At 57.2% G+C, this 23,404-nt stretch overlaps 1 protein-coding gene across 1 annotated transcript; it reads left to right on the forward strand.

Annotated features, from left to right (window-relative positions):
- The first annotated feature begins 7,590 nt into the window (after window positions 1–7,590).
- LOC134142853 (solute carrier family 2, facilitated glucose transporter member 9-like) lies at window positions 7,591–14,469 on the forward strand. The gene is given in 14 exon segments (XM_062580401.1): window positions 7,591–7,730; window positions 8,572–8,767; window positions 9,464–9,562; window positions 10,042–10,202; window positions 10,287–10,411; window positions 10,695–10,840; window positions 10,939–11,071; window positions 11,493–11,680; window positions 11,828–11,938; window positions 12,114–12,215; window positions 12,640–12,715; window positions 13,925–13,973; window positions 13,975–14,032; window positions 14,230–14,469. Coding segments are annotated over 14 exon segments (1,824 nt in total).
- The last annotated feature ends 8,935 nt before the right edge of the window (window positions 14,470–23,404 follow it).

Here is a 23,404-nt window from a genome sequence, read left to right on the forward strand (position 1 = left end):
GTGTGTGTGTGTGTGTGTGTGTGAGTGTGCAAGAGTGCATGTAAGAGAAAGATTTCAGCATGAACCGAATGGGTAATCCCTCAGCCAGGTTGGAGTAATTGCAAAGTTTATAATGAAAAGAACTAGAAGGTGCCTGCTAAAAGGAGATAAAAGCAAGGTTTGGAATTGTCTGCAGGCTTTAAGTGTTACACCTCACTTTGAAAAGGAATGAAATGAGATGAAATATCTCTGCTGCGTAGAGATCGTCACTTCTGCCAAAAGTAGGAAGCTCATGCTATAGCCTTCCCCCTTGGACTATGGGATCGAAAGTACTGGAGGTGTGGGACATTAAGAGCATGACAATCTATTATGGTCACACCATCTTCTGCTTGTGACTCCTTTGGCAATGGGGCACAGTTTTGCTGCAAATATTTCTCATCCTCAGAGGAATACAGCTTGCTTTAAAATATGCAAATAGAAAATGGCATGAAGCAATTTGCAGCAAGAGAATTTCTGCAGCTGTCTCTTCTGGAGCAGCTCCCTCTGCTCTGCATTAACTTTCAGGGACAGACACATTCTCTGTTGGAACAGAAGGATTTGGGTAACAAGTTTAGAAGCCTGTGATCATCAGAAATGCTGAAGTGCTTTAAACTTGTTTCTAAACTGGAAGCTGACTTGGACCACCATGCTCTACCTACCCACCTCCTGCTCCAAAGGATCCTTTTTTTTTTTTTTTCTTTTTCTTTTCTTTTCTTTTTTTTTTTTGAACAATGAAAAAGCTGGAGAGTAATGTGTATTTCTCTGCTCCCAGGTATGCATTTCCTGCCCCTGCTGTGCAGCTCTTTCTCAGTCTGAGCAGAACTTCAAGCTTCGGTCTGAGATTCTTGGCTTCCCAACTCCAGTGGGGAGATGATGTTCAACACATCTCCAGATCGAGCTCTGTTAGCTTCTTTAATGCCATTTTAGATTTGCTTTCTGTGGCTGATGATTCCTAAACTAGCTTATGGGGGAGCATTTGTGGTTGACCCATGGTACGAGTTGCCCTTCCTGATTAGGGAAGCTGATGAGATGGAGCAGCCAGTCTTCTTACTGCAGACTGCCTCTTGACTGTGGGAGGAAAAGGATGAGATGACCCATGTGGTTGAAAGGTAGGAGAGGAGTGTGGGGATGGAGATTGATCTCTACAGATGTGGGGACAATACTGAAAATAGCCTAGCTTGTGTACTTGGCACAGAAGAGATGTTTTCTGTGAGAACATTGAAAATCATGAGAAGGTAATGAAGTAATGCCTCCAAGTGCTGAACTAGCCATCTGATGCCCCCTTTTAGGTTGCACTGGGGGATGAGGGGATAGGGACTGTCTAAATTACACTGGCCAAGAGAAAAATGAACTTTGTCAGCATCTCCAAGTGGCATGCATGATGCATCTGACATGCTGAGCCTTGCCCTGCTGCTGTTCCCCAAGAAGCAATAAGCAATAGCTTCTAGAAGGAGAGGGGAACAGTAGGTGACTGAGTTGTCCCACAGAGGAGGTCTTCATATGAAATCCCTCCTTCCTCCTTCCAGCAAATCCCTGCTGGATTGATTGGCATTAGGGGCACACAGTCCCTTTTAATACAGAGAATCATTTGTCGCAGAAGCAACCAGTCTCTTGGGTGCATTCCTTCTCCTCAACCTCAGCGGTGGGTTGAGAAAAAGGTTGCCTGCTGAGGCTGAGCATTTGACTTTCTCTTCCTTGCCTCTCACGCCCCCCCTTTTTTTTAATGAGGTGTAGCCTTCTGGCTACTGGCATATTCCCAGAGCTTCTCTCCCAGAGTAAGCCTTGACATACTGCCAGAATAAATCATCCTTTGTCTTGTCAGAAATTTTTTCCCTTGACTTTCTGCTTGTTCTGAAAGACCATTGGTTTTCTCCTTTTGCCCAGTGGATCTCCCTTGGAAGTTGTCACCCATGATTGATCCTCACTGATGCTAAGCTGATCCTTTCAAAACTATGGGGATTCTGATGTATATAGATGTACAGTCAGCAAAGATCTCTTAACATACTGTAACCAACTCCTGAAACAGGTCTCTTGTTTCAACAGCCTATCACACTGAAAGTTACTGTGATTTCTGCTCAGGCAGGAAACAAATGCAGCTGTGGCCAGAAAAGTAAGCGTGAAACACCAGCCTTCCTCACACAGCAACTCTGCTCCATGCCTGTGTAATGAATTACAATCTGTTGCCTTTAGTGTTTTGATCTGTTACTGCTGTAGCACAGGTTTACGTATGAGCAAAGTCCTGCATGCCGAGGCATTACTGCTGAAAAAGGATTGGCCAGCTTGTCCCAGACTGTTTGCAGAGCTAGCAATTGGAGCTAGCTGTGAAAAAATCTGTGCAGTTCAGTGTGGGATTCTTGTGCTACTTTTGACAATATAATTATGCTTTCGGCTACTTTGTCCTTCTGATTTGAGGCATTGCAGGGCTTACCCTATCCACAAAAGATGGCACAAAAATATTTTGGACTTCAGCAAAATTGAATGGATCCAGTTTCTCCCAATCATTTTACATCACTACCTTTATCAGAGCTCCATGCCTACCAGGCTAAGCTATGCTGCATCACTCCTACCTGCTCAGACTGAGATGGGTGTGGAAGTGGGAGAGGTGAGAAAGAACATGGTTTCTCCAGAATTTTCTGTTTGTTACTGCTATATTTGTTATCTGGATTCTTAAGTAATGAGTGCTTTGAATTTTGTGATTATGTTACGGTGATGTGTAGTTAACGTACTAATGTTCACTTGAGCTAGAATCATGGTAACGGTGTGTTTTTTTTTTTAACTGTTCAGAAAATAACTTAAATACAAATATAAAGATTAAGCTGTGAATCTCTCCTGTTTTCCTTTTGAGTGAAGGACGCTGTCAAAATATGAAGCCTGTATGTTCTGTGAGCCCTGTTACGTGAGTCAGACTTCTGGTGCAGGTGCACCATGTGTGCAATGTTTGCAGCATAAACATCTTGAAATGCTGCTGCCATACAGTGGACAGCTTTGCCCCAAGTCCTGGGTAGATGCAGCTTTACATGGTACACAAAATGTATGCTAGTCAGCTCTGCTTCCGAGCTGCCGGCAGTCGCTCATTGATGAATGCAGCATAAAAGACTGCTCTGGCAGTCAGAAGAAACACTTACTTCTAAAGCCACAGCATACTTTTTAATTAAGAAACTCTCTATTCATGGCTGATGGCCTCTAGCTGGGGCAAATGAGTCCACCCTGCAAGTCAGAGAATGGATGCGACTCACGTTAAGAGCTCAAAGCATCCTGCCCATTAAAAAGGTGGCGGGGGGAGAAGCTGTAAGGACTTTGTGCTTTTCTGGATACTGTTGGAAGCTCCTGGTTGGAGAAGCACAAATTTGTTTTATAAGCTAATCGCAATCCTGCTGCTCAATAATGAGTGAGTAATTGACATATCTCAGCACCGACGTGCAACGCAACGGCTTAGGACACCGTTGCGCCTAGTGCCGGCCTGAATTTTAACAGCGGCACCCTTGCCCTCAAAACACCTTTCTCTTAAAAATGCTCCCTTTGGTAGTCACTGTGGATCTTTCCGTTTTACTTAACATCCTCTTTTCAAACAAAGGCTGCAGCAGTTTTAAGATCTCGACTCCTAGGGTGGTCAGAAAACAAACAAACGCTGCGCTCCTGCCGGCTCTCTCCCTGCTGGCTCCATTCTTGGGAGCCAGCAGGGGACTGGAGATTGCGAAGCCTCCTGCTTTTCCGAAGCACTGGGATCAGGATTCCTGTCACTTCCAATCCCCTTCTCTCCTTGTGACAGGATTCCTAGCAGCCGGGTTTTCGGTTTGGCAAGGAGGGTTTATATTTACACCACTTGAACCTTTTCTGTTCCCTCCTCGTTCTTTCCTCCCGTATGATAATAGATTTGGAAGAAGAATTGCAATGACAGGCTTCATCCATCGTTTTCGGATCGCTCTGTAGCGCAGGATGCAGCTTGATTTAAGCAGTGCAAGACTGCCAGTGCACACGAGTGAAACCGCTTACCTTTAGTCTCTGGTTTCCTTCTCTATGTTCCCAAACAGACAAATATCACTCAGTTCCATGTGAAACAGATTCTCCCGTGGGTTATTTCTTGTCATTTCTTAGTTATTCCCTCTCCTTCTTTTCCCTGATGTTTAAAAACAATGATCAAAATATTTGTTCCAAATTTCTAAGGCTGGGGCAGTGCTCTGTTGTGAGGCACATGCTGGAGAACATGTCCCAGTATCTCTGGCATCACCTCAAGAGTTCGTGTCTATGAGAAAGAAAAGTAATCTCCACTGTAAATTTCCACTGGAAAAGAACAAACACCACGGCAGCCCATCTTAAATAGATTCAGTGCTTAATTACCCTTTCTGTTTAAAAATGTGTGCCTTATTTCCACTTCAAATGAAGGAGGGAACTAATGTTTACCATAGCTTCAAATTAACAGCATTTGATCAGCCTACAGCTTTAAAAAAGAAACCTCTTTTTAATATATTTTATAGACGTGTTTTCAAGAGCGTAGTAAGCTCTTGCAAAGGGAAAAGTTGGCCAATTTAGACCTGCTTTGCAAGTTAATGTAATTCCTACCAAAAATGCTTAGGGTGAATCCAGCAGCTGGATGTTGCAGGGCCTGCTGCGCTGGTTTGAAGAGCGTAGGGACAGCGAGTCTGCCAGTGGGGGAGGCAGCCAGAGTCAGGCCCTACGCAAACATACGTGCTTTAGTGCCGCTGTGGATGTTTTGTGGGCGAGTTGTCACCCTGCCTTGGCAAACCCCAGGAGTTCCTTGCCTCAGGGGGGCTCCTGGCTCATTTTTTTTCAAAGGCAGGGTGTAGCAGAGCCCCCCCCCCCCCCAATAGCAGACCTGGCAGCATCAAAGGAGGTATGGAAATGATTTGGCTTTCAGCAGGAATAGGATGTGAGGGGCTGAGGGCCTGGCACCTAGGAAGCTGCTGCAGAGCTAGAGGCTCCCACATGCTCTGCAAGGGCTCCTCCAACAAACTCCAGGTTTTCTGGCAGCTGCCAACTGTAGGGTCTCCAGATCCTGTGCCACCTCCACCCAGGCCTCAGGGAAACCAGATTTTCCAGGGAAGGAGCACGTCTACCTCACACTCTTCTGCCAGGCTCCAGAGGAGAGGGGCAGGGTTATCTTGGCTACTCTCTCCCATTAGCCTTAGGTGCCATGAGGAAGTGATCCCTCACAAAGTTTCTCTTTCCAAGTACTCAATTTACTTCACAGCCAGCTAACCTCCTGTCTGGGACACTGTCCCAAGAGAAAGCTACTGAGCTACTGAAGGGGAAGAGCAGCAGAAGAAAACAAGATATTACTTGTGCACCATACTGTGTGCAAATCTGAAGTAATCCCTGTGGGCTGCAGCAGTCTGAGGTCCTGTGCCCTCCACTGGCTAATCCTTGCTTGGCAAGGATGGCTGTGAGGACACGTGATGGACAGAGATGTAATGAGCCCTTCTAGCAAGCTCCAGGCAGCATGTGTGTGAGTGCAAGCTGCTTTCTTCTGCTCTAAGAGAGCTCTAATATGCATTAATTACATCCCCTAAGAGATGTTCTTGTTTCTCACCAGAGTTATCTTCCCATCCTAAGCTTCGTCTCCCAAGCGCTTTACCAACATGCACCTTGTTGGCAGGAGCAGCCATAAATCCTGATCTGATGGGGACCACTGAAGTTGAATAAGGAATATGAACAGGAAAACCTAGGTTTGAAAAGTCCTAACCCGTACAGATAAATAACCTTCCTGCAGCTGGAGAACAGAACAGTTCAGTTTCCAACTGGCTGCATGCGACAGAGCGATGCACGGGTGTTTTGCAAAGATACTGCAGAGCACACCAGTATAAACAGTATTTTTGCAAAGGGCAATGCTGAGTTCCTTCTGGACACCACTGCTGTTTGCAGAGACGCAAGTCTCTGGTTAACATCACACAGCTGATGTATCCAAAACTCTCTGTGCTGTGCCCAAGACCCCCCACTGATATTTACAGGCACAAATCAATGACAGCTTCTCCTCTAGAGGGGGCAATGAGATGGGGAAGCTGCTGGACAGTCTCCGTTTCTGCTGTGTCAACTCATAAAGAGCAACACTGGCAAACTGCTCTGACCTTTCCAGCCGTGCAGATGTCTGCGAGCAGCTCTGCCTGGTGCCGTCATGCTGTGCCCGGGCTGCGGAGGTTCCCTCTTTTCCAGTAGAGCGTGAGTTGTCTGGGCAAGAAATGGGGTCCTTAGCTGTTAAGCAATGCATCTCTTTTAAGTGCATGTATTTCAGATAGCTGTTGCTTCTTCAGGGACTCTGTTCTAGTCCTGGACTAAGTGGTGCTGAGCAAACACCAAGGGCAGCCCTGAAGACCATGTCCTTGCTGCAAGGTTTCCATCTCATCTTGGAAAAGAGCATGAACTCTCCCAGCAGATCTTTTCCCGAGTCTTCCCCAGTCCTGCGGAAATCTTCAGACTGCACGTTTCTCCACCAGTGATTTACGTCGTCGCTGTGGGGTCCCTCACAGCTGCCTGGTGGCCCTGGAGGAGCCAGTAGGATGCAGGAGGCTCTGTGCTGCTTCGTGGGGCTGGCTCTGCCCTTCCCACCACCCAAGCTCCCCGGGCAGGATGGATCCTGTCTCTGCCTGGACTGTGGGCAGCGGGGCTGTGCCGAGCCCTCGCTCAGAGGCGGGGAAGCACTGGAGGAATGGGGATGCCTGTAAATCACGGAGACGAGCTCCCTCGGAGCAGGGAGCAGCAGGTGCCTCTCGCCAGCGCGCCTCCCCACGTGCCGCTGTCATCGGGTCCGGTTGCAGGAGTGTCTCCAATTAACTCAGCTCCCTGGGGGCTCTTAATTGCCCCCCTCCAGCTTTCCTCCTCCTCCTCCACCCTTCCTCCCCTGCCACGGGCTCCTCACCTGAACATCTGCTACCTCTCCTCTCCCCTTGTCCCAGCGGCTGCTGTGAGCTGGTGTCAATAACTCAGATTTACCCCCTGAATCAAGGCAGCCGCCCCCCCCGCCCCGACTCAGAGCAACGGCTGAGGACGCCCCCGCTCAGTGCGCTGGTGCCGTGCTGCATGGCCACGGCGAGGACACAGCAGCAGGGCTGGGATGGAGCTGGCAACCCGGGGGGCCAAGTGCTGGGGTTGGTGATGGTTAGTGGTGTCGGTGGAGAGCGGACAGGAGGCTCCAGGGGAAGTTTGGGGGCGGGGGACGGGGTGGGGGGGTTGATTTGCAGGGTGCCTGCCACACCTCAGGAACGTGAAGCCAGGCTCTGGAGGGGGACATCACCAGGGAGCTGAGACTCAGGGTCCTGGGCTGGGTCACGCCAGTGGCTTACTTGACCTTGCTGGTTCCTCATCTCCCTACAGCTCCCTGAGCTGGGCCCACTGGACTGTCCGCGTTTAACCCTCCAGGCGCTGGTCCCAGGGATGAGTCATTTGTCTGAACAACTGGAGCAGCGGGAGAACAACCACGGGACGCAGCATGGCCTGGCTTATCGCCCCATCCGTGGCAATGCTACTTTCACGGCGTGGGGCATGGGCTGAGCATTCTGGGGGCAAGCACCCCCTGGCTGCACCCCTGCTCGCTGGGACAGCGGCCCCACGCTGGTCGGGATGCTCCTGGCCCAGCCAGTCATCGAGGTCTCCACAGCTCCCTCAAGTCGGGGAGGGAAAGATGATACCCTGGATCGAGACATGGAGAAACCGAGGTCCAGGAAGATGCAGGAGCCCTTGGAAAAGTCAAATCCCAGCAGGTTGGGAGAGGATCTTGGCTGCAGTGGCGGGGGGGGGGGGGAGGACACAGTGAATCTCTCGGTGGCTTTGCGGAGGGCTGGGGGCTCATCAGGAGGGAAGCGATGGGAGCTGGAGCATCCTGGCTGTGGGAGGAAGGGGCGCTCAGGATCAGCGGTGTCGGAGCCAGGGGCTGGGTGCCACCGGGACCCCTGGGGGAGTGGGGCAGGTGGGGCCAGCCCACCGGGTCCTGCCCCTTTTAAGCCCTTGGAGCTGCCGCCAGCCGGCTTGGTGGGGTCCCCATCCTTTCAACTGGCTGTTCAGCAAATTAAGAGCTTGCTATTAGGCTGCTAATTAAAGGCACTTCATTAGCAGCGGGGGGAGGCAGCTCCTGGCCGCAGCAAAATTGGATTCCTCTGAGCTGCCATGAGCCGCATCTCTGCTTGCTGGGGCTGGGGGCCGTGCCCGGGGGGGCGAGGGGCCGTGCCATCCGGTGCCCACCACAGGGCAGGTCTCGGGGGACGTGGGCTACCAGCCCTCCCACCCCGAGGCAGAGCGGCCCCATGGCCTGACGGGCTGCGGGGGTCTGCCGAGGGTGCCAGGCTATGTGGGGCTGTCCCTCCACCCCCCCTCCCCATCCAGGGACCATGCAGTGATGCCACCCAGCACGGTCCCACTGGAGAGGTGCTGAGCCTGGCGGGGGTCACCCGCGGCCCCCAGATGCCTTCTCCCAGCCGGGGACTTAACCCGGACTTTCCAGCTGGGCGCCCCAGGACACGCACTGCCCCCAGCCCCACTCTGCCCCCCGGCGAGGCGGGGAGGCCCCCAGACTCCTCCTCCGACCGCTCGGACGCCTCCAATGAGCCCCACGGGCATCCAGGCTGCCTTGCCTTCAACCCACCCCTGTTTCTTCCATCTAAAACTGGGAGAAATGAATCAAGCAGACAGACTGGGGCCGCCTTCCTCTCCCCCTACTCTTCCTCCTTCACCCAGCTCCGACCGCGGCCTCACTCCCATGGACGGGAAAGGGACCCGGCACCCCGGCAGGGAGACCGCTGGGGTGAGCACCATATGGGCCAGGGGCTGCTGGGGTGGGGTCCCCCCCCCTCCAAACCCATGGGCTTTCCCCCCCTCCCGGCTCAGGATTCCTGGTGGGATTAGAGGGGATTTGGCGTGCGTGAGCCGGGAGCTGCTGGGTGCTATGGATTCGGCTCCAGTGCTTGGGGAGGGGGGCGGCCGCAGGGAGGACGCCCAGGCCCTTTCTCTGGTGGTGAGGTGGGGTTGGGGGCTGCTGGGTTTGAGGTTTGGGTGAAAAGCTCAGCTGAAAAGGGGAGGGGGAGAGTGACGGGAAGCCCCCACCAGCCGGGCTGCTCAGCTTCCCCCCCCCCCCCCCGCCCCAGGCAGGCTGCGGAGCAGAACCGGGCCGTTGGGGTGGGCTGGGTGCTCGGTGCGGCGTGGGGCTGGGGGCAGCAACCCCGGCTCCAGGCTGGCTTTGCAGCAGGAGCAGCCCGTGGTCTGGCTCTTCCCCAGGGCCCAGGCCCTGGTCGGTTTGCAGCTGTAAACCCACCTGGACCATGGATGGTGGTTGCTGCTGCCTGTGCACCAAAGCACGGCTTTGCTCTGGGGCCGGGACATCCCACCCACCCCCCCCCCCCCCCCGTCAAAAAAAAGGGGGCAGTGACCCAAAGCAACCTGTTTCACATGTGACCTTGGCTCCTGCTGTCCCTGCAATCCAATCCCATCTCCTCTCTCCCAGCACCTCACCTTCCCGCTGCTGTCGGTCACGCTCCTGGTGTCCTTCGGCTCCTCCATGCTCTACGGCTACAACCTGGCTGTGGTGAATGCACCGGCAGCGGTAAGAGGTGGCAGGCGCAGGCAGGGACGAGGGGAAGGCGCCCGTGTCTCCCCTGGCCCAGCGAGGGTGGAGGCACTGCTACTCGAAAGCCCAAAGCCAACATGTTGGATTAGACAAAAATCCCTGTAGACAGTAGCCCAGGGGAAGGACGGCACGTGGAAGAAACATGGGGGTCCTGGGTTCAGGTTTCCCACCAAAACTGGTCCCTGCTGGAAGGCCTCGTGGGGAAAAGCTCCCTACAAGCTGCCTTGCCCCTCGTGCTCCAGCTCTGCCCAAGGGTGTCTGTAAGTCATCCTTGAAAGCCTCTGGTCCCATCCTTGAAAGCCACATCCCAGTCACCCCCAGTTGTGCACTGTCCTTCTCCAGACCAGCCCTCTGGGATGCTGTTAAACCCATGGCATCCTTCTTGTGGGGCTGGCCCGGCCTCGCTCCCCTCTCCCAGCGTGCTTGGTGCCCAGGCGTCTCTCTCTGCCCCACAGCCCATTAAGGCTTTCTACAATGCCACGTGGTCCCGGCGGCAGGGGCACGGGCTGGCCCCCGGCCTCCTGACCCTCCTCTACTCCCTGACTGTCTCCATCTTTGCCCTGGGCGGGCTGCTGGGCTCTGTGCTGGTAGGGGTGCTGGTGGCACACCGTGGCAGGTAAGGAGGGTACAGCGGGATGGGGACCATGGGTGGGGATAGGGACTGCACGGAGGGGCTGCCCCACTGCTTGTGCACCACTAGGAATGGCACATTGAGCTGCAGTGCTCTCCTCGTCCTCCTGGCCGGCGCTTCCATGGGCTTCAGCCGGGACCTAGGGTCCCCTGAGATGTTGATTTTTGGCCGTTTCATCATGGGGGTCCACTCAGGTAGGTGATTCTTGGTCCCCAGCTGCTCTGGGGCTGTGCACAGCCCTGGCCTCGCGTCTCAGTCCCCTATGGCCCTTTTCTGGAGGGCTGGAGAAGACCTCGTGTCCCCCATGGCCACAGGCTGTCCCCATCTCCATGCTAGCAGTACAGTAAGAGGGTCTGCACCATGGGGTGGCCAGAGGGGACCCCTGCCACAGATGGTGCTGAATGTGGGAAGGGATGCACGGAAGGTCTTCTTCTGGCTGCCTGTTCCACCACGGTGCCTCCTGCCCTGTCCCTCCAGGCATCTGCCTCAGCGTGGTGCCCCTGTACCTAGGAGAAGTCGCCCCCAGAAGCCTGCGGGGTCTCCTGGGCCTCATGCCCAGCATCTTCATCTGCCTGGGGGTTTTCTCGGCACAGGTCCTGGGGCTCCCAGAGCTGCTGGGTGAGGTGAGTGGGATGCCCCCCAGCCTGCTCCTGCTGGCCCCCAGACCCACATCGATCTGCTCTGCCCCCCCGGTGACACATCCCTCTTTGGCTCCTTGCAGGACAGGTACTGGCCCCTTCTCCTGTCCGTGGTGGTCGTTCCTGCCTCCCTACAGCTCCTGCTGCTGCGCTGCTTCCCCGAGAGCCCGCGGTACCTGCTGATAGAGAGGAACGACGTCCGTGGGGCCGCCGAGGGTGAGGGGCACCCGCGGGGCGCTGGGCGCTGGCCAAGGTCTCCCAAGAGCAGGGTGCATCCTCACAGCATCCTCCCACATGCAGCTTTGGCCCCGGCGAAGGAGTCCCACCTCGTGGCACCCTCCTCGCCTGTCCACGCTCCTAGGAAAAGCTGCTGTGGCAGCACAGGGTTGAGGTGGGAGGGGGGACACCTCTCCCACCTTATTGCTCCGCAGCCTTGTTCCCGGTGCCCGTCACTGTGGTGTCAGGGCACCTCCTCGCCTCAACCCCATGGGTCGGGGGGGTTCCCCTGGGGAGGCTGCCCCGGGTGAGGAGCCGAACACGTGCTGCGGCTGTGTCTCGTAGCTGCGGCCGGGGGAGACGGGACGGGATGGGACGGGACGGGACACGCGCGCGGGTGACCGCCCCGCTCTCCCCGCAGCGCTGCGCTGGCTCCTGGGCACCACCGACGTGCAGGCCGAGATGGAGGAGATGAGGGAGGAGCAGCGGTCGCTCTCCTCCGTGGAGACCGTCTCCGTCTGGCAGCTGCTCCGGGACCGCTCCGTCCGCTGGCAAACCCTCTCCGTGGTGGTGGTGAACGCCGGCATGCAGCTCTCCGGGATCGACGCCGTAAGCCCCGCGGGATCCTCGCTCGGCCCCGGGACCGGCTCTGCAGAGATGAGCTGAGACCTGGCGACTCGTTTCACCACGGGGCCGTCACAGGTCCCATTGCTCCCTCCCCCCCGCCCCAGCTCACGCTCAGCCTCCTCCCAGCAGATCTGGTTTTACACCAACACCATCTTCGAGGCTGCCGGCATCCCGGCGCCCCAGATCCCCTACGTCACCGTGGGCACCGGCGCCGTTGAAATCGCCGCGGGGCTCATCGGGGTGAGTGACAGACAGACAGACAGACAGATGGGTGCACCCTCCCCCCCCCCCACCCTCACCCAGGGTGCAGAGCCCTGCCCCAGCTCCCAGCACCACCACCCCGGGCTGCCGGAGGGGCGGGCGGGGGGGACGCGGTGCCGGGACCCCCCCAGCCACCGCCGCTCTCCCCCGGCAGTGCGTCGCCGTGGAGAAGCTGGGCCGCCGGCCCCTGCTCCTCGCCGGCTTCTGCTCCATGGGCCTCTGCTCGGCGGGCGTCACCGTGTCCCGGCTGCTGCAGGTGGGCTCCGGGCGCCGCGCCGGGGCAGGGCCGGGGCCCCCGGCGCCGGGCGGGAGCGGGGCAGCGGAGGGGAGGGCGGCGCGGGCGCGAGCGGGACGTGAGCCGGCTCCCGCACGCCGCTCGGGGCGGGAAAGTTCAGCGCGAAGGATAACGACAACGACAGAAAACACCCTCCAAATCCACACGCGGCCGCTTTTTGCAGAAATAATGTCCCCGCTCCCCCGGGGACGGGCCTGCAGCGCCCGCGATGCTCCGAGCTTTGCCGCGGCCGAAGCCCCCTCGGTTTGTCCGGAGCCGCCCCTGGCTCTCCTGCCTCTCCGCCGGGATGGGGAGGGTGGTGGGGTGGGGTGTGGGGGGGGTGAACGGGCGCCGGGGTGCCGGGGGTGCACGGCGCGACCCTCGGGGCGTCCGGTCCCCTCCGCAGGCAGCGCTGCCCGGGATGCGCTACGTCGCCGTCGCCTGCGTGGTCGGCATCATCGCCGGCTTCTGCGTGGGACCAGGTGGGTCCACCGGGAGCCGGGCCGGGGCGGAGGGGGAGCAGCCGGGGCCGGGGGCGAGCTGGGGTGGGGGGGGCAGAGTCGGCCAGACACGTGCACCAGCACCCGAGCCTCGGCTTTTCGTGCCGTACCCCACCAGCAACCTCCCCCCCCCCACCCCCCGGCGCATCTCAGCAGCATCCCGCATTTGGGACCAGCTCAGGATCGCCCTCGCGCCCAGGTCGCACCGCCAAAGAGTCCTAGCGGGATTCCCAAGGCCCCCCCGGAGGCGGCACCCGCGCCCGTCCCCGCGCGGCTGGCAGGCGGCTTCGTGGCCCCGGCCAAGCGCGGGCGCGAGAGCGGGCGCCGGGCACGGCGCCGGGAGCCCGGGCTGCTTTACCCGGGTGATGTATTAGCAGAGCTGCTAGCGGATCTATAATTCATCCTCAGCCCAGACTTTCTTCGCTGTAATTACATCTTTAATTAGGATTTTAATGGCTCATTGTTCACAAACAATGATGAATAGGACTTTTAAAACTAAAAAAAAATATATATCTCTATTCTGGGCGAGCTGTGAGTAAGAGTCCATCAGGGGGTTCACTCCTCCTTGATTTTTTTTTTTTTTTTTTTTTTTTTTTGAAGCTCTTTTATAAGAGGTCCCCGTCAGCTCTGTCCCAGGCATCGGGACGCTGGGCATGTCCCCACACTGAATACCATCCCCTGCCAGAGCCCCGTGGGTCCAGAGCAGTGTGCTGGATCCCCTCCGCAAAGGGACGGGGTGCTGGGACCCAGGAGTCCTGGGCGGGTGGCACGAAGGGCTGCGTCCTTGCAGGAGAAATAGCCACGACCGGTGTCCAACTTTTCAATGGCCAAGCTGGCTGAAAGAACCATTTACAGCAATTCTTCTTCTTCTTCTTTTTATTTTATTTATTTTTTATTATTTTTTTTTTAACCCGGTACAGACTGAGGAAAGCTCACTTGAAAACGGCCTTTCTGCGTCCTGCAGGAAAAGGCCACAGGGGCAAAACTTCGAGCTACTTTTGTCAGAAGATTTTCTAAACCATTTTGCTTAAGGAAAGTCGGGAACAACAACATTATCCACGGTGCCGAGCACACCTTCCAGGGTGCCTTTAGTCTGTTTTAGATTTACTGTATCGGGGTTTAGGCAAGTTATCGCAAAGCGAGGGCCCAGAGGAGAGCCGGGCAGGGGCTGACCTGTCCCCCCCTGCCCAGCCGGCGTCCCCTTCCTGATAACGGCCGAGCTCTTCACGCAGTCGCACCGCCGGGTCCCTCAACTGGCTCTCCAACTTCACCGTCGGCTTCATCTTCCCCTTCTTGCAGGTACCAGCCCCGGGGGTCCGCGGGAGGAGGAGCGGGGAAGGAGATGGCCCAGCCCGTGCTCCCAGCTCTGCCGGGGCCCGGGGGTGCCGGTGGGAGCTGGCTCCGGGAGGGGTGATGCGAAGGGCAGATGCCTGGTGCCGCGCTCGGCTTGGGGTGCGCGGCCGCCTGCCCCGTGCCAGCTCTCTTGCTGCCCCCAGATGTCAGCTGGTGCCTTCTGCTACCTGTTTTTCTGTGGCATCTGCCTGCTGGTGGCCATCTACGTCTACCTCGTCATCCCTGAGACCAAGAACAAAACCTTCGTGGAGATCAGCCAGATCTTCGCCGCCCGCTGCTCCGTCCTCTCCGCCCCAACCCGCCTCGTCAAGATGGTGAAGCTTGGAGGCTACGGGACCCTGGAGAACAGCTCGCCGGAGGGGCTGGGCTCCCGGCTGCCCTGACTTCACCCAGCACCTCCCAGTGCAGGACCCCGACCCACGATAGGGGCACCAGGGGTGGCGGAGGAGTCTCAGGGCTGCAGGTGCAAACTCCCTTGGGCTCCAGGCAGCTCTGGGTCTGCAGGACGTATCCTGCAGCTGTGCCTTATCCTTTTCCCCAGCCGTCTCCTGCTCCTCCAGCCCAGGGACATGGGTCACATGTCCCTAGGTGGCAGGGGGACCAGGCACACCCCAATGCCCCCAGCACCCCGCTCCCTCCAAACCTTCCCGGCCGTGGGAGGGAGGTGATGCTAGACCCATGCCCTCCATGTGGGGCCTCCAGCTGAGGACACTGCTGGCTGCTATTGCAAGGGGATGTTGTGGGTGAAGCAACCTGCCTCCAGGACTGGCCGCTTCACTGCGGCCAGCGGGTGCCAACTGGTGGGCATCACCCCTGTGCCGGAAAAGCTGCCTTTCCAGAGACAGGACCTCCTAAAACACTATGGGGTGAGGGGTATCCCCTCGAGCCCAGGCACATGGATGTCACCAGAGCTGCCTGCACAAGGTATTTAATAAAGAGCGTTAACTCCTGGGCTGGGCATCTGGGAAGTCTGGGCATAGGATGGGAGAGACCTGGCGAGTGGCAGCATGGGATGGACCCTTCCTCTGGCACCTGGACTATTCCCCCTCCCCACGTGTCTGGCTGTGTCTCCCCTCACTTTGCAAGCTGAGGCTGTGGTCAAAGTGGTTCCCAGGCCCTGGCATCTCAACCAGCTTGGCCGTGCAAACCCACTGCAAATGCACTTTAGTCCCTGCCTGGGGTGGGGGGGGAATGAAGCCCTATACTGCCTGCAGGGGTGCTCATGTGGGGCAGTGCACCCTTCAAAGCAAGAACTAGGTGGTCCTAGGTGCATCTGCACCCACAAGTCGCTGCTGCCCCAGGTTGGTCTCTGAGCCCAGCTTCCCCCACATCTCAACCCTCAGTGACTGCTGAGAGTGGCCCACGCAGTGCTGTGACCAGTCCAGGGCGCTGCAGCCATGGGGATGGGGGCTTGGCCAAACTGGTCCCCCTAGGGCCCTGTCCTGATGTCTCCATCTCCGGCAGCTGGCTCGGGGGCCTCTCCTTGCAGCTCGGCGCGCAGCTTAAGGGACACCAGTCAGAGCCGGGGTCGCAGCTCCACGGCATCAGCCGCTTCCCCCTCTGTCTCCCTCCCAGCTCGGCTGCTCTCGGCAGCAGAACAGAGCGGTAAATATGTGCAGCATTACATATGTATAATGGAGTGTAAATAACCCCAAAAAGTGCATTGTAAATAGACTCCAAGTTTATCCTTTATTAATGAGGCACTGAGTGCCCTGCTGTTTTAGAGCAGCGAGACTTTCATAATATCAAAACCTAAATTACACTTGTGTCTCTCATTCCCAGCAAACGACAGCATCATTTCAGGCCTCTTTGCCACTGGTATTTATTTATTCCAGTATTTATTTATCTTTCCCACCCAGCATGCCGGGCGGCTTGGAAGATGCCCCCTGCCCTCCGCATGGGGTGCAATGGGGCCTCTGGGAGCAGCCCCATCCTCCATCAGGCCCTGCAAGGGAGGGAGCGAGGAATCCCGTGGTCATGGGGCACTAGATTTTCATCAGATTTTTCTTTAGTGCATTGGGTTAGGATCTCCATTTGGGACTGTCAGTCCAACCCGGGCTGCCCTTTAGGTCTAATACCCCCACGAAGGCAGGATTAGCGGATCTCCTCTGCTTGCCGTGAAGTGTATGGGTTGCTGCTTGGCCTTCATTTTGCAATGGCTACAGGCAACACCCCAGGCAGGACCCAGCACCCACATCCTCATGGGGAGCAACGCGGAGGGGAGCAACAGAGGGCTCCAGTGCTGCTCAACCCAGGAAAAGGATTTGTACGTGCTTGGAGGTGGCCCAGACGATCCATGTTGTCTCAGAGGTGGTGAGGGGGAGGCCATGAAAGACTGGAGCAGTTGCAAGCAAGAGTCCAAGATACGACCTGATGCCTGGAAGTGCTCCTGAGCCTCTTTACCTTTGCAGAAGGGAAGATGACGGTGACTTGCTGCGCATGCACGGTGCCTTCTCCTGACCTACCCAGTGCTAAAGAGTGGGTGAGTCTAAGCAACACGGTGTAACACTTTCAGGGCTGAAGCTCACCCCAGCCCTTCTGGAATGGGAAAAAAGTCCCAGATGAAAGGAGCTTCCGATGGAAATGGCGATTCCCCAGCCTTGGAAATCCCCAGCTCCCGCAGGGGAGCGTTCCTGGAAGGTGCCTGGCTCAGGATGAAGTGTCACGGCTTGACCAGGAGCCTGCTGAGGCATCTCTTCGAGTGCCTTCTGGCACCTCTGTTCCGGCACAGCTGGCTGGCGAGGCCACAAGCGTCCCTGGGTTTTGCCCGGGCAGGCCAGCAGGTATTTGCACCCTGACGATGCACACGGCTGGGAGGGAGTCCGGGTCTGGCCTAAGTACGGGGACCAACCGAGCCTCTGACACCACTGAAACATTTTTGCATTGGTTTCAAACACCCATTTCCATAGGGGACCTTATTTGCTGTGAAAACCATCTCCTGAGCCGAGCAGAGCTGCTCCGTGAAGCCCGTTGCCACTGGATGGTACCTGGAACTGCTCGGCCACCTCCGTCACGGGCTCTGAGGAGCACTGCTGGGAGTAGTGATGGAGGGCAGAGCGCTCCGCTTTGCGGCACGGCCGGCTTTTAGGGAGCACAAGCCGCCCGGGCCAGGCTAGGGCAACCGGCCCCTTTCATCCAGGCTGCTTCATACACGCTTTTCTTAGCCCTGATCGAGCACGGCGAGCCGCAGGATGCGGGACACGGGGACAGCATGGCCCGGGGAGGCCGCCTCTCAGGCGGCTCCTGTGCCTGCAGCCCGGGGCTGGTGGCCGCCACGTCCCCCCGGGACACGTGCTGTTCGAGCGGTGGCTTGCAGCCCCCTCCGGTCCCGCCTGCTCGGGGCTGTTTAACGCGGAGCAAAGCTGGCGGCGGCCAGCCAGCCCGGTGCAGGGCTCCGTCGCCAGCCCGCTCCGGTTTCCTCCCGGGAGCGCGGGGCGCCCGGCTGCAGGGCTGCACGGCGGGGAGGACCCGCTGCAGCTAGTGGGTCGCGTCATGGGGAGCCGACCGCGGGGGCGAACCCCCGCCGAAGCACGGTGTGGGTGCAGGAAGTACCCCAGACCTCCTCTGCCCCAGGGAGGGGGTTAAAGAGGCCCCAGTTGCACTTTGAAGCAGGCAAAAAACTCAGCAGCATGGAGGCTCTGCCCATCCTGGGGAGCAACAGGGACCAGCCGCTCTCCACAAAGGTGTTAAAAAAAAAAAAAAACCAAAAAAAACAAAACAAAAAAAAAAAACAAAAAACACGCCAGGACAGGAGTGACCCAGGGATGGAGAGTTGTGCCCCAAAATTGGAAAATTCCCCAGATGAGAAACCTCCGTGGGGGCTGCAATGGGGCAGGAGGCTCTCGGCACGGTCGCTGGGTAAGTTTTGCGTAGGAAGGGTGAGTCCAACATGGTTTTGCAGGGAAAAAAAAAAATAAAATCCCTAAAGCCCGTGTGGTTTTTACCGTGCTGTTGCAGGCAGCGGCCACGAGTCTGAAACCCAGCACTTCCGAGGGGAGGAAACCACGGACCAGTCACTTCCTAAAGCCCCCAGATATTTCCTCTGTGTCAGCCAATTGCCCCCAACCCAATCTCTTAAAAAGAAAAAAAAAATGAATTTAAGAGTGAACGAGTTTGTGAACATAGAGAAATTCTTCTCCGTGTCACTGCCAAGCGGGCCGGGGCGGCTGCTCCCCGCGAGCCGGGGTGCCCGGCGGGGCGGAGGCGAAGGTGCCCAGCGGAGGTTGCGTGCCAGCAGATGGCACTCCCAGAATTTATTGCTACAGCAAGCTGCCTCTCGGAGAGCAGTCATGTAGGAGATGTCCTATTATATGGGCAGTTGACTTTAATAGTCATTGTGTGCTTAAAGCACAGCAAAACAACAGTGGGAAAAAAAAAAAAAAAAAGGTAGGGAAAAAAAAAAATCCCCACTCCACTTGGATGGCCCTTTTCCCCCCAGCCCTGCTAGTCTATTTGTACAGTAAATTAAAAATATGAATCACTTCTCTCTACTGCCTCCCCAAACACTCATCCTGTCAGGCTCTGTGTTGTCTTCATTTGTATTACCTTAATTTAATGTTAATTATGTTCTTCATTTACAAAGAACAAGCGTTTACACTCCCTGTCTGGGGATTTTTCCACGCTCGTGGTCTCGGTGGCGGCGACGAGGGGAGGCTGGAGGGGGCTGATAGCGACGGGGGGGGGGGGAGTGGGGATGCTGCCCCCCCCCAATCCCATCCCGTCCTGTCCCGTATTCCTCCCCGCCGCCGCCAGCCTTCGCCCTCGCCCGGCGGATTTATGAGAGCATTTCCCCACGAATAAATCGCTTTTAAAAGGTCCCGCCGCCCATGGGGGGGGTGATTTATCATGGGGTGCTCGGGGGGGCGAGGGGGGGACTTGGGAAGGGGCGAGACACCCTCGGCCGGGCTGGGGGGGACAGTGGAAAATGGGGCTGAGAGAGAGCGGGGTGGGTGCCCCAGCCCCCTGTAGCACTTTTAAAGGGGTTCAGATACGCGCCTGCACTAACGTTTTAATTAATGACAACAGCTTTTTCGTTCTTTTTTTTTTTTTAGTTTTCCTTTTTTTTTTTTTAGTTTTTCTTCTTTTTTTTTTTTTTAATCCCCCCCCCCCATAAGCACTTTAATGCGCATTCGCAGCCCGGCTGATCCCCGCAGCCGCGGAAATATTAGGTTGACGGATGCGGTCTGTCGCCGGCGCTCCCTCCGCGGGTCCGCCTGTCAGCCCGCCGCCGATGACATTAACGCGGGCAGAAAGCGATGACAAATGCCCGTTATCAGGGAACGAGGCCTGTGACAAATCGCACGGCGCCTCGCGAGCGGCCCCATTACGCTGTAATAAAAAAAGATGGATGGCCCCGCGCGCCGGGGCCCGGCGCTAATGCGATTTTCGCCTGCTCTCGCCGGGCTCTAATTAAGGCGGAAACCGGCGAGCGCCCGGGCGGCCGCGGCGCCGGTGGCACGGGCCGGGACGCGGGGCCGGCGGGGACACGGCCGCCTCCGTCCTCCGCCTCCGTGCCTCAGTTTCCCCCTGCTTCTCCCCCGGAAAACTTCCTGTTGCTCAGCCCGGAGTGAAGCAGACCAGCTGTTTTCTCTTCTTATTTCATTTTTTTTTTCGTCATTTCATAAAACTAGCCGAATTGCTTTTTCTTTAGGCTGCACAGCTAAGCCAGTTTTCCTTGGGATGGAGCCATAAGTGATTCCTTGGGTGATTTACTAGCAATTTCAGGGAGTTCTCTAAAGCTCCCAGGTATTTACAGCTCTCCGTGCCCCCTCCGCGCCGCGCAGGCCTTCAAACGGGGTTTTTACAAACCTGAAATATTGCTGGAGCGAAACCGACCCCAAACGGCAACCATTTCCACCCAGGGCAGCATATCTCCGCGGTGAAGGCCGCTAGCCGGGGTCTGGTCTCACCTCTCTGTGCTCACCGAATTTTACAGCCTGGAGGTATTTTCAGGCTTTTCCAGAGCGGGACCTTAGCAATGTCCTTCGGTATCTTCTTCCGAAAGGTGCTCACAACCTCTGATGCTGTCTGGCAACACGGATTTGACCCGCTCTCCGTAAGCCAGCGCTCAGAATAGGTGCAGAGGCCACGGAAACGGTCTGAAGCAAATCGCCCTTCCTGAGAGGCAGCCAGCAGCGCGCCGAGCCCCCGCTCCCGTGGCTGGCTCAGGCCTTGCTTCCCCATGGGACAGGCTTGTCCTACCCCCACGGGATGGGGCTCGGGTGCTGCACCTACGTCTGTCCCAGCCGGCACCACGCAAGCCACAAGTAGCTGCTGCCAGAACCTGGCTGAGATGGACACACACACGGACACGGACACGGACACGGACACCCCCTACAAAAAGCACCCCCCCCCCCCCAACATCAGCTGTGTGTGTCAGGGACGTGCAATGGGGTCACGTGAAGGACGTGACAAACACGCTGCGGAGGGCTGGGTCACCAGGCTGCAAGCGTTCACCACGGCTTTGCAGTGCAAAAGCTTCTCGGATGAAGAATCAGGAGCCGAAACGTGTTGTCCCTGTGGGAAGCGCTAGCAAAGGCAGCGGGAAGCACGGCGGGACCTCGAGCGACCCGCTGCGACGGCGGCATGGCCGGGCGGTCCCGAGAGGCTCTCGGAGCGCTGCCTGCCCGGCCGCGGAGGTGGTGCCACACGCCACCGAAAACGTGAGCCCTTCCCACGGCAGGCAGACCCTGCTACTCCGTGGCAATGTCCTACTGTCTCACGTGGATGTGGTTTGCCACCATCACATCCTCAGCCTTCCCCAGCAGACACCAAAGACAGTGTGCCAGCAAGGCCGGGTCGCATATGCAACATTGACCCGCCATAAGGGCAAAACCAGTGGCCTTTAACATCCATCATCAGAGGTATAGGGATCTCCAGAAAAAAATGCTGCTGACTGCTGTCGGGGTGGGGGGGGGGGAACACGTTAAGGGAGACATTTGTGCAGATGTCTTGCAGGGGATGTAATCTTCACACACACACGCACGGCTTTCTGTAGGTCTCAGTGCTCTGCAAGGCCCCTGGGATCCCATGTGGCACCTTGCAGGTGACACCAGCGCAAGCTGCGCGGAAAAAATACTATAGAGAGGGCTCCTCTGGGCAAAATAAAACCAGGGGCTGGGGATCAGGAGACGGGGCAAGCAGAGGGCTAGCGCAGTGCAGCTGCGGGGTGGGAAGTCTCCAAGTGCGGGGAGTAGGGTTGGTTTTGCTCACAGTGTCCCCTTCAGTGCCTGGTGAAGCTAGGCTCCTGCTGGGGCAGCGAAGTCCTGGCTGAGGGCATGCTGGTGGCATTAGCCAAGGCATTTCCCTCTCTGGAGCTACACGTGGGTCCTGCCCCTGCCCAAGCACAAGGCAATGGGATCACCCCAGGGTGCAAACGCTGCCCCAGCTCTGCTGCACCGCCGTGGGAGTCTGAAATCTCCCTGCCGACCACTTGTTTATAAGTTTTGCTCTTGTTGTGCACTTTCAAAATTTTTTAATGCTCTTCCCTAGCAGGGAAGTGGGAATGGCAGCAGCTGCTGGTGGGTGCACACCAGGGTGCTGAGAGGTCTATAGCTGTGCTGGTGCCCCCTCCTTTCTCTCTCCAGGAGAGCAAGGCCTGATGCCTTTAACCCACCCGGAGATGGCAGGACCTTGCCCCAGGGGCTGCTCTCTCCCAGGCTGATACCTGGGGCTGTGCACTCCTTTCCCTGGGAACAACAAGGTTGGAAGGAGGCAGCTGGGAAAAGCAGAGGTGGCTGCCAGCAGGGACAAGGGTGGCAGCTGAAACAGGGGCCCTCAAAGCTCAGCTCCTGTAGCTGGCTGCGTTCATGGGCTGGTTATCCAGTCCGGCTGGGAAAGCTTATTGCAAACACCTGGAGTAATAGAGCTGAGAGGGATGTTACAGACTGCTCGCCTTGAGATCCTGCTCTGCTGTGCCTGAGGCAGGTCCTCCTGGGTCCCTACTCTGAGCAGGGCCTGGGCAGGGCAAGAGCTGGGCTCCTGGACCTGGGGCTCTCCTCAGCTCTGCCCCTCAGTTCATGTGTGCCTCAGTTTCCCCTCAGCAAGGAGCCAGCCCTCCAGGTGGGATGCTGCCAGCCCAGGAGCCTCCCTGCATGCAAAAGGAGTGCAAGGTCAGGAAAAGCTTTTGGGAGAGAGGGGCAGGGTTGGGCTGCAGGGAGCCAGGCTGGGAGCAGGTCTGCTCCAGCCTCTGCGACTTGGAGAATGAATGCAATGAGAAGCCCCAACAGCCCCCCTCCTCGATCCACATTCCCCTTCTGTGGTCCCTTACCAGCCACTTCACTTTCCTTGTAGCTCTGCTGACCTGCCATTAGTTATAATGCCTGAGCCAAAGCAGGAGGTCAGAGCAGACTGGCCTGCAGATAAATCAGCTCCCTATGGGCAAGGAGACGGGGGGGACAGGAGGCTGCCAGGTGCTGCGGGGCTCCCCCACACTGCGCTGGGACAGCGTCCAGGGATGGAGGCTTGATCCCATCCTCACGTCCAGCCTGAGGACACTGCTGCCCTCCAGCACCCCCTTCCCATGCACAGAGCTCAGGAGGGCAGCAAAGACAAGGCTCTGTGCTGCTTTTAAATACGAACGGGATTGCCTTCCCCCAAATCCTGCATGCCCCTGGACAGACCACACTGCGGAGAGAGCCCAAGACCTTCTCATGGCAAAAGGAGGTGAGATCTGCTGCAAGCTACCTGCACAGGGATTTTTGCCCTGGCCCTCGTGCAGGTAGAGGTCCTGCTTCGTGAGACACCACATGAGAGCAGGTTTCCTCATCATTGGCTTTCCATTGCCCTTCACTGCAGCCCCTGCCCGGGATCTCCATCCCAGGCCATTTTGGCCTCTACTGAGCCATGCTGGGAGGGACTGGGAGGCTTCAGGCCATTTCCATGGGGAGGCGAGCACTTCTGGGCTACCTCCTGCCCCTGAAAGGAGCAGGCTGAGAAGGAGGAGCTGTGCTGATGGGAGCCAGCTCCTCACGTCGGCTGCCCAAAGGGACGTCGAGGATGAAGCTGACCCGATGTCTCCAGCTTGTGAGCTAGGACCAAGCCAGCAACGACAGAAACTGAGCCTTCACCCTGGTGGGGATAACAGATAGTGATACCTAAAAGCAGTAACAGAGCCTCAGACACCTTCATCTGCCCGGTGCTTTTGGAAATGGCACAGGTGAAGGAAAACAGGGAGCCAAAGAGCAGGAACAGGGTCCTGGGGTACTTGGTCAGGGGGAAATCCAGCTGCAGGAGCATTTTGTGGCCAGGCCCGGTCACAGAGGGGACAAGGCATGTGCATGGGTATGCAAGCACCATGTGCAAGCATCCTGCAGGCAA

Source organism: Rhea pennata, chromosome 7 (genome assembly GCF_028389875.1).
Source record: "Rhea pennata isolate bPtePen1 chromosome 7, bPtePen1.pri, whole genome shotgun sequence".
Classification (NCBI taxonomy): domain Eukaryota; kingdom Metazoa; phylum Chordata; class Aves; order Rheiformes; family Rheidae; genus Rhea; species Rhea pennata.